The 16,169-nt window shown below is 36.7% G+C and overlaps 1 protein-coding gene and 1 long non-coding RNA gene across 5 annotated transcripts in view; one reads left to right on the top strand and one right to left on the bottom strand.

Moving 5' to 3' along the window:
• Window positions 1-15,831, top strand: part of RNGTT (RNA guanylyltransferase and 5'-phosphatase) — a 169,512-nt gene extending 153,681 nt beyond the window's left edge. For all 4 annotated transcript variants that reach the window (XR_014954231.1, XM_085576439.1, XM_085576440.1 and 1 more), the window contains 2 exons: window positions 9,961-10,084; window positions 12,994-15,831. Coding sequence is in view for 3 of the 4 variants with exons in the window: in XM_085576439.1 (XP_085432565.1) it covers window positions 9,961-10,084; window positions 12,994-13,157 (288 nt within the window). In the remaining variant the exon portion in view is untranslated. The remainder of the gene's footprint in view (window positions 1-9,960; window positions 10,085-12,993) is intronic.
• On the bottom strand, window positions 2,834-12,999 carry LOC146767859 (uncharacterized). Its single transcript, XR_014954238.1, has 2 exons — window positions 12,681-12,999; window positions 2,834-9,897 (listed from the first exon to the last, which is right to left on the bottom strand). It is a non-coding gene; the product is annotated as an uncharacterized LOC146767859 (long non-coding RNA).
• Window positions 15,832-16,169: the final 338 nt, after the last annotated feature.

The following is a 16,169-nucleotide window of genomic DNA, read 5'->3' as shown; positions in this document are numbered from 1 at the left end:
TGACATTTGTCTAAAAAAGTATTACATGTACTATGAAAAAGCTACAATGAGCAAGACAGAGCTCTGTTCTCTGGCTCAGCACTCTGGTTCTTAGGAGACTTGGCTAATGACAAACCATTCAGTCTAATGGAGTAGATGGGGAACAAAAGAATTTCTATTTCCTATGAGTTCTGTAAATCTCTCTATGTTCTAGTGTCAGATTTGTGAGTAACTACGAATTGCCTCTGAAATTTATGAAGAAAAAAGTTACTGTTTTTATAAATATGTTCTAGGCAAAAACAGAAACATATTAAATATGGGAGATTAAAAGCAATTTTGCTGTTTCTGATCTTAGTTTATCTGCACATTCTCTCTGTACAATCCCAATGTTTTCAAGTATTAATAGGTTTCTAGATGTTGAAAACATTTATAAATTTATAATCTTGCTCCCTACCCTCACTTTTCTAATAATGCTTGCATAGTGTGTTGAATAATTTACATACCACTTAGATACCCATATTTGATAAAGTCAATATGCCAAATTCAGGCTCCAATGATATATTCCTTTGTTTGTCTTCTATAGTGCAAAATACAAAGTAAAATTTTGATTATATCTTTCTTAATGTTGTTTTTCAGTAACGTTCTGAGGTAAAGATATTTGAACCATGAGGGAAGCAGATCTGCTAACCAGTTTGGGCTTTGTTAGGCAGTGAAGTAGACATATGAATATATTACATATGATTATCATAAAATTAGGGCCTGGAAATGGAACAGTCATGCTGCTGCATTTTAGACAGTACATTTATAATAAGCTGTAATAAGGTAAACACTTTGAATGGATATAAGAAGAGGCATTACTTGTGATCACAAATGTGTGTTCAGTTCATGCTTTTGAAGCTCAATTTAACACAGCAAACAAATTTCCTTATAGTGTTGACACAGTTGTTCTCAGTGGTGAATTTTGATTTATGGGGAAAAAACTTTAAGCAAGTGTTTATTTGGGATCTAAATGGAAGAAAAGAATATGATTCTTAATGGCTGTAATTTGAAAGGTGTCTGTTGTTATGAGTAAAAGTGGGTTTAAAAGACTTGATACTTTGGATTTTAGTTTAAATTTCTTTTGGTGTATTCTGATATGATTTGGCATCTTTCTGAAAGAGTATAAAGCCATGGTTTCTAGAGAACATTTCAGAAGCCAAATAAGAGATAACAAGAATAAGGTTTAAGGCCAAATCCTGATGGCCCTAGTGTCTAATTGATCTTCTGAAGCTGCTCAAAGGCATATAATTTACAAGGATAAGAGCTTGTAGAGCTGGATCTCACATAAATAATCATCAGATAGTGTCTGAGCTTGTAAAAGTAGTTTTTTCTTCCATAGAAAGGCTGCTGGGAAGCTCTTGATCACCCAGCCCTGTGGAGTCTCCCTCTAATCCATCCCTGGTTGTGTGACAGCAAGTGACAGAATCCCTTGTAGGGTGTAAGAAGTACAGGTAAAACAAGACTAACTTAGACTCCCACAGTAGCAAGAGCTTGGGTACAGATGAGCAGATGAAAAACAGTAATATGAGAAAGTACCCTGTAAAATCAATGTGTGAGAAGCACAAACATTTGTCTGGAAATCCATCCTATTGGAGGTGTACTCCAGCATGTGAAAGGCAGCAAATGTCAGAAAAACTCCTCGCCCTATTATGACACAATCACCTAAGTTCTCTTTCATTTAATTTGAGGTATAGGAATAGTGTTGCCAAAGCGATTATAAAATAGTGATAGCATTGTTTTGTCTCTAAAAATCTTGTTTGGGTTTCTATTGATAAATTATTAACAAGATTTCAGCTTCCCTGTGTCACAAGATTTCTTGGTAGCATGAGGTATCTGAGGGGTAATTAAGATTGGGTTTAGAGAACCTAATGGGGGGTAAATGCTTTCCCTGTGGTGTGGCCACAAACTATCTCTTTCTTCCCCATTTGCAAACTGAGAATAATAAGCCTTAAGAATTAATAATTTATGAATGGGCTAAATGGTGTTTTCAAACTATATTCTTTACTAGTAATGTTTAACTCTTGTCTCCTGGATCTTTGTGTCTCATTATGTAGCACTCCCTGTTTGGGGCAGGCTCCCTTTTGCAAAAGCAGTCTGAGTGAACAAAGCACAAATGAGGGTTAAGACTGGCTTTCACAAGATAGATCATGGCAAGCAGAGGTACAGTCCTCAAAATGTATCAGGCTGTGAGTGAAATATTTTCTCACAGAATCGTTTCTATATTATTATTTCAGCTTTTGTTTTGCCAGATTGCACTGTATATCCTTGTTCTCTGGTGGGGTGGCTTTTTCTTCAGAAACCTCCTGTGAATTCTGTGTCCTTCACTGAAGGGTTTTGATGGGTTTTTTTTTGGTTTGGTATTTTTTTGGGAGGGGGTTGTTTGGTTTTTTTGTTGCTGTTGTTGTTTATTTGTTTTTTGCATAACCTGCTGAACAGTTTTGCGGTTTGCTGTGGCATTTTACTACTATGCTTGCATCTGCCTTTGGAACTTAAAACATTTTCAAGTTTCAGTACTGTATCCAGGGATTATTATTATTATTAGCACAATTATTTATGATGTGCCAAAACCAAGGTAGCTATCTTTGGCCTCTGCAAAGTTACCCCAGGTGCTTGCAGAGCATTGTTTTTACCTCTTCCTACAAATTCATGAGCTGTAGAGCAAGTGAAGCTCTGTTTGCACCAATTGCACATCCTCTCTGTGCCAACTTGCTTTGAGAGCTCTGTTGCTGCTCCCTTAATGCCTGGGTGTTTCTGCAGTTCCCCTGAGAATTTCTTGCTCTTTCATCAGCATGCTGAGGGTCAGAATTATATGAGCTGCTTTTTCAACAAGACTTTATTTTAGAACTCATCACAGCAGAGCTATGCCAAGTTCACAAATCCTCAGCACAGAATTCTTCCATTTCTCAGTTTTCACAGGAGACATACAGATTTTTTTTCTTTAATCCAGAGACCTGTGATAATTAGAGTGCAGGGGAAACAGATATCAATCTAGGAAAACAATCATTTATTACTTTGTTTCATTCAATTCTTCAAGATGTGTATGGACACCCATATCTCTGTATCCCATTCTTGATGATTAAAAGTAAATAGGATTTTTTAAAGCTTTAGAGTTATCTCAGGAATTAGGTGGATATGGCAATGTTTAGGAGGAAGTTCAGCTGCTCTTTGAGTAATGTAGATGTCTGAGCTATAATGCCCGAAAGTGTTCAAAGAGTTTATTAGTTTGCTGTGGCAAATGGCTTTACCATTGAGTGAAGTGAGACATATAAAAGTATTAAAAAAAAAAATCTAGAAGAGTGGTCATTGAGCAAAACATTTGTGCAAACACATGTCTATTTCCACATCCTGCTTTCTCATAGACACCAGTGTGTTCCTCTGACAGTCCAAAGTGAAGCTCAGGAAAACTTTGGTTTCTTACAGATAGTTCAGATTGTGTTGCAAGGTAAGGTGTACAGGAGACCTTCCAGGATACATTAAGAAATCTATTTCCAGCTGGCACTGAAAGTCATTAAACTTGTAATATCACTAATAAGAGGAAAGCTTTTTATTTCTGGTGCTTTCATCTGTCACTTGCCAGGCAAAACCCCAGGACTCCAACCATTATATGTATCAGAAAACAGTATCCATATTTTTAATTGCTACATGTAAAAATGAGAAATTCTTTCAGAAAATATTATATGTTAAAAAAAATACTAAATCATGAACTGAGAGTACTAGACACTGGAAGTGAGAAACAAACAAACAAACAAATCCACAATTTCTTCATTCTTGTAATTTGGAAATTATTTTTCTTCTTTGCTGTTCCCGTGATTCTACATTACTTTGTGATTTACATTAACATTGCGATTTAATGAAGATGAACAAAAGTGCTAAAATTTTATATTTCTTAATATTCTTTTTCAGGAATTACATCTCTAAATTGGAGCATTTCTGTTTCCTATTTACGTAGGAAGCAGCATAGTTATACTTAGAAGGCTTTATTAATGTTAAATAACCATCTCAGCTGCATTGTGTTTACCCAAGCTGATAACCATTTGTTGGGTAATACATTCCTTAAAAAGGAAACACAATCAGTATGTTTAGTTTAGCAAGAAATCTATGGTTTGATAAACTAATCTCTTAAACTGTATAAAGAAATAGATATTAAGCTGCATTACAAAATCTGTTTGGGCTCGAGCAAAACTGCAAAGCAGATTAACTGATAACTTTTTCCAGCAGACAGTATTCACGTGGTTCAGTATACACAACATATGTGAACAGGCATTTAGTAGCCATGCAATTTGTAAATTTTTTATTCTTTGTGAAGTTTGACTATGAAAAGCATGAGGTACTTTATGTGAATGGGCAAAAAACTTCTTCCAAAGCATCTGAACAAACAGGCCAAGAGTTAGGAAGAAGCACTGAATGAACAGCTTGGCATCTGTTTTTGGTGCTGGTCTGGGCCCTGTAGGTGCTGGGGGCTCTAGTAACTTCATGCCTACTGACTTTCTCAGATGTTCTTACTCAAGTGATTAGAATTTCTTATATTTGTGACCTCACCAGCAATCACATGTAAGAGTGCTTTTAAAGGATCCCTATTTCTTACACTTCCTTTCCTCTCAGTTGCCTTGGTTTGGCATGAATGTCCTTGGAGTTTGTCACCTTTAAGTGTTTGGTCTTTAAAAAGATCTTGCTTTGAGTTTGGTTTATCTTTCTATCTTCAGAAGCTGTTTGATTTTGTTACAGATGCTTCTTTATTTTTTCTGTCTCCATCTTATTCCTTCAAAGTCTTGACCCCTTTTGTTTCCTCAGATTCCCATGTAATTCTTCCTTTTGTTCCCTAACTGTTATGATTGCATCTCCCTGGTCTTCAGATCTTGCCTTACTGCTGTGGAGTCATAGTACCAGTGGGCAGCTTAATTCTCCCCTTGTCTTGGACATTCAAAACCACTGGGGAAGTTTGGAAATCATCTCTCGTACTTTGCAGTTGAAGGCAGTCACAGCGTTGGAGACTAATCCAAACATTGGAATTTGAAGGTGGTGTTTTGCTATAGAGGTTTTGTTTACTAGACTGTCATTTGTGGCTGAGTATATCCCAATACCCTTAGGACAGGGAGCTCACACATTTCATGGTTTTGGACAGTTCTTACAAGAATGTGATTTATCTTTGTAGGGTGACCTCCTAGGGGAGGTATGGGACTCCAGTTCTCCTGCCGTTAGAGACTGGGAAGTATCCAAAAGGTTTCTCCTTCATAACCACACAGCTGATAATTTATTTTGGGATGTGCCTCTTCTGTTTGTTTGTTCGCTTTGGCTGTGGGAATGTATCCTAATGGAGAAAATATGATATCAGCAAGAGAAGGAATTACTTTCTAGGCCCTTATGTATCAGCTCTAAACTTTTCTCGCCTCCAGGCATTGGAACTTATGTTTAAAAAAACAAAACAAACAGTTTGTGTATTTGAGCATATAAAAAAGAAATGCCTTCATTGCTCATGCTAGCTATAAAAAGGCAGATTCTTCTTAGAAAATAGAAACCCATTGCATTTAGAATCCATCTTGCCTTTATATTATGATTCATTTTACTTTTTAATTCTCTATTTGAAAATAACGATGTTTTTAATTTTGTAAGACTTCAACAGCTGCTTTTGCTCATTTTTTCTCTCTTGTAAGTGAAGGTTTTCTGCATCTACTATTATGATATTTTCTTCTGAGACATTAAAAATTGGCGGATGACTAGGGGTGTGGAGTAAGAATAGAAACTGGTAAATTAAAGAATGTTTTTCAATCTGTGTTTGTTAATGGGGAAAAGTGCAGCAAAAAGGCATTTAAAGGGAAAAAATTGAAATAGAATGTTTTAAGATTTTGCTTACAAGCATCACTTTCTTTTAAGAAGATTATTTACTAAACTGGAATAATTTCAAATGCTTTGAAAAAAACATAAGCATATGGAAACATAAGGCTTCTTTCAGCCAAGTGTCCATTTATTTAAAAACTTGTCTCCTTTTTTCTTTCTAAAGAACTTGAAAATGGGGAAAGTAGATGCATTTGTAAAGTTCAGCCTGTCCATTGTAGACATGCTTTCTGAAATACTAACTTAATTCCCTTAAAACCTAAATTTGCATTGTTAGTGCCTCTTATGTACAGTAGGAGCTTGCCTAGGAATTTCATTCTCCTTTGGGGTTAAGGGTGATGAGACTAATGTTTGAGTGGAATGATGATCAGTCTGACAGTCAGGTGCCCTGTGGGGAGACACAGAAAAGCTTTGGCTGCTGGTAGTCAGCAGAGATAGTAAAGGCATCTTCATGAGACTGGAGAAAATATTCCATTTACATTCAATTTAAATGGGTTCTTCTCTTTCTCAGCTGGATATATTAGAGTTTTTTTCACATTTTGCTCTTATTTAACATAAACTGTGGCTGCATGTTACTCATCTCAAAATGACTCTGTTATTCAGGTACACAAGGAAATTTGAAATGGGTTAGATATTTTAATTTTTTAAAATATATTTTTATTTTGTTTCAGAACATAGGCGATAGAAGGAGCCTGGAAAATTTGACATTTCCTAAGCCTTAACTGTCTTCATTCTTAGAAAAAGCTTATGCCACTGAAGTTCTTCCCAGTGAATGGCCCAGATTATATTGGGGGAAGCCTTTCTCGGTAGGGAGGGGAAGATACAATCATGTTATCTGACATTCTTAGGCAATTGTGTTGTATTACATCAGTCTGATTTGATACTGCACTATTGCTGAAATGGGGATGCAACTCAAGCCTGTTTTTTTTCAGTCACACCTTGCAGACTAGTAGTAATGTACTGAATCATCCAAAAGGATGCTCCTCTGTGTTTTTGGAAATTACTTCTGTTGGGCAAATAGGTTCGTTCCTGATAATTAGATCAACTACAGGCAGGAATGCTGAATATTGCTGCTGCTGAACAATTTCCTTCTTCTTGAAAAGAAATAAGTGTACAAGTTGGTGTTTGTCCTTGCCCAGGACACATTTGTTGCCCAGACCAGTGCTACTGTTCCGATGTAGACCACCTCTGACAGCCCCTTGTCCAAGACTTGATCCTTTGGGATTCTAATTCTGACTGGCTGTCTGAAAATAGGCTAAAGAATAAATGTTTAATTAAGGAAGGCTCCATGGAGTCCTTAGTGTGGTGGGAGTTTCTGTCTTGAAATTGCTGAATGCTCGCACAAGGCCTTTTATCAACAGTATGGCAGAAGCACTGGCACTGTACCAGCACTGAGGATAAGCATTTTGCTTGAGAACTGCCATAATTCCTAATTGACCTTCTGTGATGCACTAGAAGCTAGAAGAAATACCTCTCAGGAAGAGAAGTGGTGGTGCATTATTCAAATACTGTTATGGACTGTAATTTTTAAAGGGAAGAAGGAGGGATGAACACACTGCAAAGGGAGAACTGAGAAGACACTGTGCTGAGGAGCTGAGAATTAATTCCCAAAGGGAAGGAATTTCTAGACAGTTAAGTTTGATGGTTTCCCTGTCCCACTTTGAGTCTGAAATACAAGATAGTAGCATATGCATGGTAGGTAGATGTAAGGTGTGAAATATGGATACAAGAATCACTGCAGCCTTGTTCAGTCTTTTGTATAAACAGTGCCCATTTAGAAGTCTACTAAGATGCAATAGTGGAAGAGGGGTTTTAATACTGAAAGTGTGTTTTGCTCAGAGTATGTGTAGTCTTAATCAAATGTTCAGCAGTTGCTAAAAGGTTATTTTACATTAGAATAAGTATGAGACTTATATATATATATATATATATAAGACTAAGGTCACTTAACAAAATACAGGAAATAGTAAGTGCTGTATTTCTTCCTTTGTAAAGTAATTACTACAACATGCAACCATTAAAGGCTGTGATCACCAGTTTTCTAATGGGAAAATTAATTTAGGTCAGTGCTTTGGCAGGTGTTCATATTTTGTGGAAAGATCCATCTTCCAGATTGCTAATGAATGGCCAAGCAAGTCTCTCGATAGTTAATAATATTGCTTAATTGCCACAGTCAGATAAAGCTACCATCTAATTTATTACTATTCCCAGCATCTGAACACTAGAAGAATGATAAGCCATGAGAAAACCTTATGAGGTGGGTGGTTAGTTGAAGTCATTACTTGCAATTTTATACATTTCCTTCTCTATCAGGTGATCTTTCTAGTATTTCCCTGCTTTTGCAGAAAATCGGACATGTGGCCATACCCCCTGCTGCCCCCACTTCCACTTGGCAGCTGTTTTCAAAATAATCCCAAGGCACTGCACAGCCAGGAGTTTTTTCCTGGGTTTATGTATCCATAGTACACTGGAAAAGGATGTTGTGTTTTCTTACATACACCTAATGAAACATAATGCATCCATAAACACGTGTCAGTCAAACCTGTGGACTGCATGTAGCTTTTCAGTGGAAGAAGTGCAGTGGTGTGTAGAGCATTTTGCAAATGAAAAGGTTGCTAATCTGAGCAATCTAATGGTCAACAGAAGACATAAACTCCACTTAAGTAGTAAATAATTTGAGGAAAAAAAGTCTTTGCATGTGGAGGAATGGATAAAGAATAGTGTGTGGCATGAAGACCTGACTAACTCTGTCAGTCCTACAGCAGGACAGGACTCAGTTGTGAGTTTCACAACATTTTCTTAAAATTCCATTTCACTTGACAAGTAGAATCCTCGGGCTCCTTTTCCAGGAGTGAACACAAGTATTCAGATTAAACACCAACAATGTTAGAATTCTGCTTATCAAATCTTGTACTGTACATTATAGGAGGACTTGATCTATGCTCAGAACCATTTCCTTAATTAATTGTCTTTATCTGGGAGTTAATGGAAAAGGGGGGTCATGGTTTTTCCCCCTGTATGTGCTATTAAGCTGTCTGGAGACAGCTATGGCCTTTTTCAAATCTGCATCTCTCTGTCAGCAGTAAATTCCCGTGTCACTGCTCAGGAGCAAGTAGTCAACAGAGGTGAAAAATTATGCTAATGAATTGCTATAACCACCTCCTTTTTATGAGAGCACTTACGCATAAGATCCTGAATCCAAAGTGTTACATTACCTTCTACAGCTTTTTATTGGTAAACTATAGCAACTAAACACAGCTAGCAGTTAAATACAGCTTCATACTGCTGAAGAGGCTCTTTGGAGCAAAGTGAAGTATATGGGTAAAATTGTTAAAGCGTTGGATAAGGTTCTCAGGTTACCATGGCTACATGAAAATTTTTGCATTGTATCATAGATTAGGATGCATAGGATGAAGTAGCCAAAACAACTATGAGGTCCAATGCATATAAACTACATTTCCAAACCACACAGTGTTGCCAAATAGAAAGACAAATAGCTCAGGCTGCTGACAAATCTATGAATCAATAAAGAGAGGCCTGAAGGAGATTTAGAATATATGCCATTTGAAAGTCTGCATTATTTTGAAGTTACAATCTTAATTTTTAAAGAAAAATTAAAAAAAAAAAAAGGAAGAAAAGAAAAAAACTCAGACATGTAAAGAGTGAAATAATTTTTTGTAATCCTTTTCCAGTATTGAAATCTGACATTTTGCTGTGAGACCTTCAACAAAGAAGGTTGATGAAACATGGATAATACATTTTGTGCACTTAGGCTGGCAGTAGCACTTAAACTGGAAGCAGTTTATTCCCATGGAAACCTATTTGCATTTGGGCCAGAAGTGACTTTTTTCCCCCTCTGCTAGCACTGCTGATGTTTTAGCATAATATAATTGCTGAATATTGACAGCATATTTGAAAAGTATTTTTTAAATGTTAAGTAGCTGAGCATATGTAAAATGGAGATGTAGTCTGTGCAATTTTTTTGTGTAGGATGGAGGCATATTGCTGAAAAATGCAGGGCAGCTTCTGATCTTCTATTATTTATGCCTAAAAGAAAGAAAAAAATGTGAATTAAAATATGTTTATCCTAAACAATTTTTTTTTATACAGGTGACAAAAGAACTCAAACAGTACGACAACAAAATTATAGAGTGCAAGTTTGAGAACAACAGCTGGGTCTTCATGAGACAGAGGATAGACAAAAGCTTTCCAAATGCCTACAGCACTGCCATGGGTGAGTAGAACAATTTTCTTTAGAAATTTCTCAGGCTAAAATTTTAATGTTTTACCTCTGTTCAGTTTTAAGTACAAAAGGCACTCTGTGTTTTCATTCATGGTCTGAGTCTTGACTCCCCTAACTTATTAAAGTAATGCCTCATCTTGCAAATGCTTATGTCATCACTAGTTTTCAGATAGCATGAATCCTCTGGCTGCAAGGTTATTTGATGAAGTCAGTCAAACCAATACTCTGATGCAGAATTTAACAGGTAATACACAGTGAAGTGCCTAAGTCTTTGCAGAACTGCAAACACTTGTGCAAAGATGACTTTAAATGGCAGGGCATGCCTTTCAAGTCAGAGCCAAGAAAGTTTTTATTTACAGTAGCATCACTTCAGTTGACATCAGTGCCTAGTGTTGTTTTGGCTTGATGGGATATAATGCAAACTGGCACATTATGAGTTGAATTAGTTAAACAAAAAATCCATTATAATGCCAAAATCATTATTTGGCAGATGGGCTAGAAAATTAATAGGAGAAAAATGTCATCTTGAGTTTCAACAATAGTTACACAAACAATGGAGCAGGGAAACTAATGAAAGGTTTATATTTATGCAGCATTGCGAAACTTTTATGTTCCTCTACCAAAAAGTTTTTGGCCAAATATTGTAAATTAAAGGATGATATATACCTTGAGGTGAAGTGTAAGAGTTTTAATATAAGTGTGTGCAAGACTGAATAGCAATAAACATATTGACACTAACTTTTGTTAAGTGCCAAAATTTAATCATATTTAAGACTATGCTAATTACTAGTTCTGATGTAGGATTTTCTCTAGACCCTTCTACTTGTATTTCTGCCTGAGCAGTGAGTAGATTTTCTTTAATAAACACAATGTGGTCATTTTGCTAGGAGATAATAAATCTATTGGCACCTTAGGGAACCAGTACAGAATGTTGCTGAAATACTTGCTGAGCAGTCCTGTCAGGAAAGAGGAATGGACCACAAAAGTCATATACAATGACATTTAGGTCATTGTGACCATGACCTAAATTTTCCTTCTCTGGTTCACCTTAGTGTTTAGGTCATTGTGACCATGACCTAAATTTTCCTTCTCTGGTTCACCTTAGTGTTTCAATAGTTAGTTTTCCCTGGAGGGTTTTTTTTGGAGTTTTTTTTTTGTTTGTTTGTTTGTTTGTTTGTTTTGTTGTTTTTTTTTTTTTTTTTTGTTTTGTGTTTTTTTTTTGTGTGTGGTTTTTTGGGAGTTATTTGTTTTTGGTTTTGTTTTTATTTTTGGCTTTTTTTTATGAATAGCATATTCTTCTTTCCTTTATTCGTAAGAGCATATGTATTTATCTGTTCTCATTTTCTCCATTTGTAGAGCAGTTTTGTTATTCTTGACCTTTTTTTCTCCCAAAGCACAGTGAACTTCCTAAAAATTAAAATGAAAAGAAATTAAATGCTACAGGAAGAATTTTTAGGATATATTTCAGATTTTCTATAGGAATTTTCAGAACAGAAAGTTTTCTTTTGTCTTTGAGTTTTCACTTTTGATCATTTTTCAAAATCTCCAAAAGTTATACTTTAGTCATTTGAGACTTTTTCTCTATCCTCTCTCCTCTATAAGCTTTCTCTTGATGAAAAATGCTATTTATTTTTCACCATGGTTGAAATAGCAGCAAAATAAGCATCTGTCTGAATCTTGCTTTTGGACTTGGTTACCTTTCAAATTGAAAACAGGAGGTCTTTTTGAGTGATTAAGCTAAGGCAGCACTCAAAAGTTGATACACCATTTATGTGAGTTACTGTTACACCAGTTACATGAGTTATGCCAGTTGCCGTGAGACTGGAATTCTGTTCCTAAATTAATGGTAATTGTAATGCTTCCCAACTGTTAAAGTCAAATACTGTGCAACTCTTAAACCACGTTTTCACCAAAAATAGTGAGATAATTGAAAATAATTCTAGAAAGGTGCTTTATTAATTGCGAAGTAATCATTGGTTCTGGTGTTCTGCAGGAAAAGAAAGGAATTTTGTTGAGAATAATTGTTATTCATAACAATGCTACACTGCAAATACATTTTAAGGAGTCCTAACATTTAGTGCTCTAGGGGGTCAGTAGATTGTTTTGCATGGAAATTGCATCCTTACTGTGGCCAGCCCTTACATGCTATCAATTACCCCCTAATCATTTTGTGCTTTCTTCCAAGATAGTTGTAGGATACCCACTTAATTTCATGCTCCTTTTTTCCTTTTTTTTTCTCCTCCAAGTCTCTCAGGAGGATTAATTAGAGGAATACAAAGTTACGTAGGAAGGCATTAAAAAATACTTCATTTGTTTAAAGAGATGTAAGCCTATTTATTTGTTCGATAAAATCCCATGGACCATGACTTACAAACTGTGGTCTGGGGAGTTGTGTTAAGTGCCCCAAGAGTGCCTGTACATGGTGTGCCATGGCCACCACGCAGCACCATGGCTGCTCCTCCATCATATAGTCTGGTATTCTAAACATGCCATTTGCTTGGTATCAAGTCTTTCTGTCCCATGAAGGTGTATGGGTGAAAAAAAAAAGGACTATGCATTGCAGGTTTAGGGTATTTATAGCACTTACTGGTGAAAAAAAAGTTGTCAGTTCTTGGTGGTTTTATAGTTGCTTCAGGAAGCCTTAGACACACATGTGCCTTTAGTTTGTTTTAGAAAGAGAGACTCCCATGGGAATAGAGGTCCACGGCATTGCTTTGCTCTCTGTGGGGGCAGAGCAGAGATTCGTGACTCCAGACACAACCGCCTTGTTAAAGCATGCGTTTAAGGCTTAATACTTGAGCCAGAGTATGTTGTTGTTTTGCCAAGAGGGGGTGAAGTTATTGAAGCGCCGACTAGAACAAATCAGTTTAGTTATATGAGAATGTGTTCTTTGTTCCCAGCTGTCTGCAACAGCATCCAGAATCCAGTGACGAAGGAGATGCTGTTTGAGTTCATTGACAGATGTGCAGCAGCTTCCCAAGGACAGCCGCGGAAGCACCACCTTGATCCTGACACTGAACTCATGCCACCCCCGCCGCCCAAAAGACCTCGTACCATAACATAGGGCCTTGCCAGGGGATTGTGTGTGCACAGTTCTCCACGAGGCGACATGCAAGTGTGGAGGCCAGGAAAACAGAGAGCTGGATTGCTCTAAATTCTCATGTGTGTTTTTTGAGTTTGGTTTTCATTTTGTTTTGTTTTTCTGAATTCCACTTACGAATGGACATTGTTTTGTAACTGAGAAATTCAACCTTACCTTATGGTATTTGAATTAAATTTCCAGAGGTTTAGACAAGAACCAAGTACAATGAAGTCAGTGGAAAGCTGCCTTGTTTATATATGGATCTCTTTTCACCTTTAATTTATAATGTCAGCAGTCTGGAACTGAGAAAATACTGGGATGCCGTACTTTTTAGGAGCTGTGTTTAAAAAAAGCAAAAGTGTTTGTTTTTTTTTTTTTTTTACTGTTGTTATTAAACTGACTGTGATTTGTCACCCATAGTATAACAGATCATCGTTTCCCTGCATTTTTGAGATTTGTCTTTAACAGCAAACAGCAATGTTGTTTGTGTTCTCTGTTGATTAAAAACTAAGTCGCCTTAGATTACTCTAATTTCGAAATTAGCTGAGTTTTTGTTGTTGAAATATTAAAAAAGCAAATTCTTCTTGTAAATAGCATCCCTTTGAAACAAGGGAATGTGCTAGATGTATGCTTTCTCCCCATGTTTGAACCTAATGCCAAATGTATAGTGGGCTGATTTTAGCTTTGCCTTGTTATCTGTAGATCAGAAATGTACCAAATCTTTAGTATTAAGGTCTCTGTTAAAGAGACTGTTTCTAGTACAGGGCTTAGTTCTCCACAGTGATACCATTGTAAATACTACTAAAAAGTACACATCACTGTGATATGCAAGAGTAATAAGCAGTGCTGATAATGAAGTCTTGCATCCAGGCACAAAATGGCAAAACAAATGCCAGGCAGCTCCTATGTAAAGGAGAAGGTAGTTTCAGTGGAAGAGAGCCACATCAGAGAGGAAGTCTCTTGATTTACATAATTGCAGGGCAAAAGTAAGTCATTGTGGGGCGGTGAATGAGTGTCCCAGGGAACAGGACACTCATTTTCAAAGACGGGGTTGGCTGTCCTGTGGCACTGTGCTCATCCTCTGGCTGACTTTCTTACCAGATGAAGAAGCACATGAATGCCCTAATGGCTTTTGTTGCAGCATACTGGCAGATGTTCATAATATTAGTTTTGAGAAGCTGCCGTCTGGATGTCTAAAGGAAGAGTTGTTCTGAGCTGGGATTAATTGGAAACCAAATGCAGGTTTTAAAGTTTGCTGTCCATTTATCAAGCAGGGATTGAATTGGCTTTTTCTATCATTTACTTAGTGTGTGAGTCATCCATGCATTCAGTAGTCTGATTAGTGAAGGTCATTAATTTGTTATAACTAAAATGCATTTCTGTTTAAATGAGTTTTCATGTTTGTAAACAAAATTTACTACTGGTTTGTTTTGTTTATTTCTATATGTAAACTTTATGACTTTGCTTTGTGGTGGCTTCTCTGGTTGTTTCAACCTGTTGTATAAATGCACACGGCATCATTTAGATGGCGTTCCTGGTTTCTCTTTCTGGGATATTCCATATGTGTTTTAGAGAACTGAAGGAGTTATATAAGTTACTTTTTATACTATGGTAAAACTTGAGGGGAAAAAATGCTTTCATCAAAGTTCTTTTTTTCAACTGTACATAGTTTCTGCACATTATCTATTGAAAAGATGTATCACCTATGCAAGATTGCAAAATGATCTCTTAAAAAGAGCCTTATTAATTTGATGTGAAAACCTATGCATCCTCTGTGCATCTTGCATTGAAACACACAGTTAATTATTTCTTTGCTCAGTATGAATAATTTCCCCCAGATTATACTTGTCAGAGAGATTGTCATAACATACACTTTGTCACTGATCTCCATGGTTCATGGCAATTGCAGTGTGTGCAATGATTACAGCCTTCTCCGTGAGGTTAGGACATTTCATTATTTTTAAGAATGTGTCCAGGTTATTTCCGTCTTTCTCCTTCCCAGCTCTTGCATCTTGTATTTCAACAAGATCTGGCTTCTGATTTACCTTTTACTTCAGAGCTGCAGCACTGCAAGCTGTCTTCCATGTGCATTCCACTAAGTCCATGTATGTGTTTTGGCCCTTGTATTTTGACAGTGTCTTTTTTCCCACTCTTGGTTTGAAATGGATATTTTGAAAGAGTAATGAATCTGAAAATATGCAGAGCTCCATGTTCACATTTGACTGTTGAACTCGTCTTGCACTGTGACCTGTAGCTTTTCAGAGAGCTAAATCACCTTTGCTTTTCTGGAAGGCGAGGCTTCTGGGCAAGGTTTGAATGAAGGTGGTGAAAACAAATGGACTTCCACTTGGACCAGATGAGTTTAATGCCATGAGAAATATAAACCTCCTTTCTCTGCTACTAGATATTCAAGAGATTGAAGCTAAAAAGCAAAGAAGAGCCTGTGCCAGGAAAATAATGATGATGATGAAAAACAATACCCTAACTTGTCTATTCTTTGGTGTACAGCATGATTTCATCCACTGTTTTGTCATTTGTTAAATATATAATTAAAATTTGGGTTCAGTGGAGTTTTCAGAAAATGTAAGTACATTCCTCTAAAAACCGTGTATTATGTATTTTAATAAAGTCAATGGTTTAAAATACTTTCCCTAAAGATGTATTTGGTTTTGATGCCTTTCCAGTGGTACTGGGGTACCAGTGCAAAGTACAAGGATGCCTCAGTGTTACTGTTGTTCAGTCCTCCAAGAAAATGGTCCACATTTTTCAGTGGCTTTTCTCTGAGGTAGGAGCTTCCCATCCCAGCAGTGGCCATGATTCATTGTGCCCTTTTAAAGTGCAATTTGATCTTGCTGCAAATAGAACCAGAAGGAAACCAATTGGTGCCTGAAGTACATAGTCTATGACAGGCTAATGTTGTGTAGCTTATCCATTCAGTGCTAAGTGCAGCTGCATCAAAAGTTGTGCAAGAGGTCTGTTGGAGTCTTCCCTGAC

Source organism: Lonchura striata, chromosome 3, assembly GCF_050655825.1.
Source record: "Lonchura striata isolate lonStrDom1 chromosome 3, ASM5065582v1, whole genome shotgun sequence".
Taxonomy (NCBI): domain Eukaryota; kingdom Metazoa; phylum Chordata; class Aves; order Passeriformes; family Estrildidae; genus Lonchura; species Lonchura striata.
This window is presented reverse-complemented; position numbering and strand designations above follow the sequence as displayed.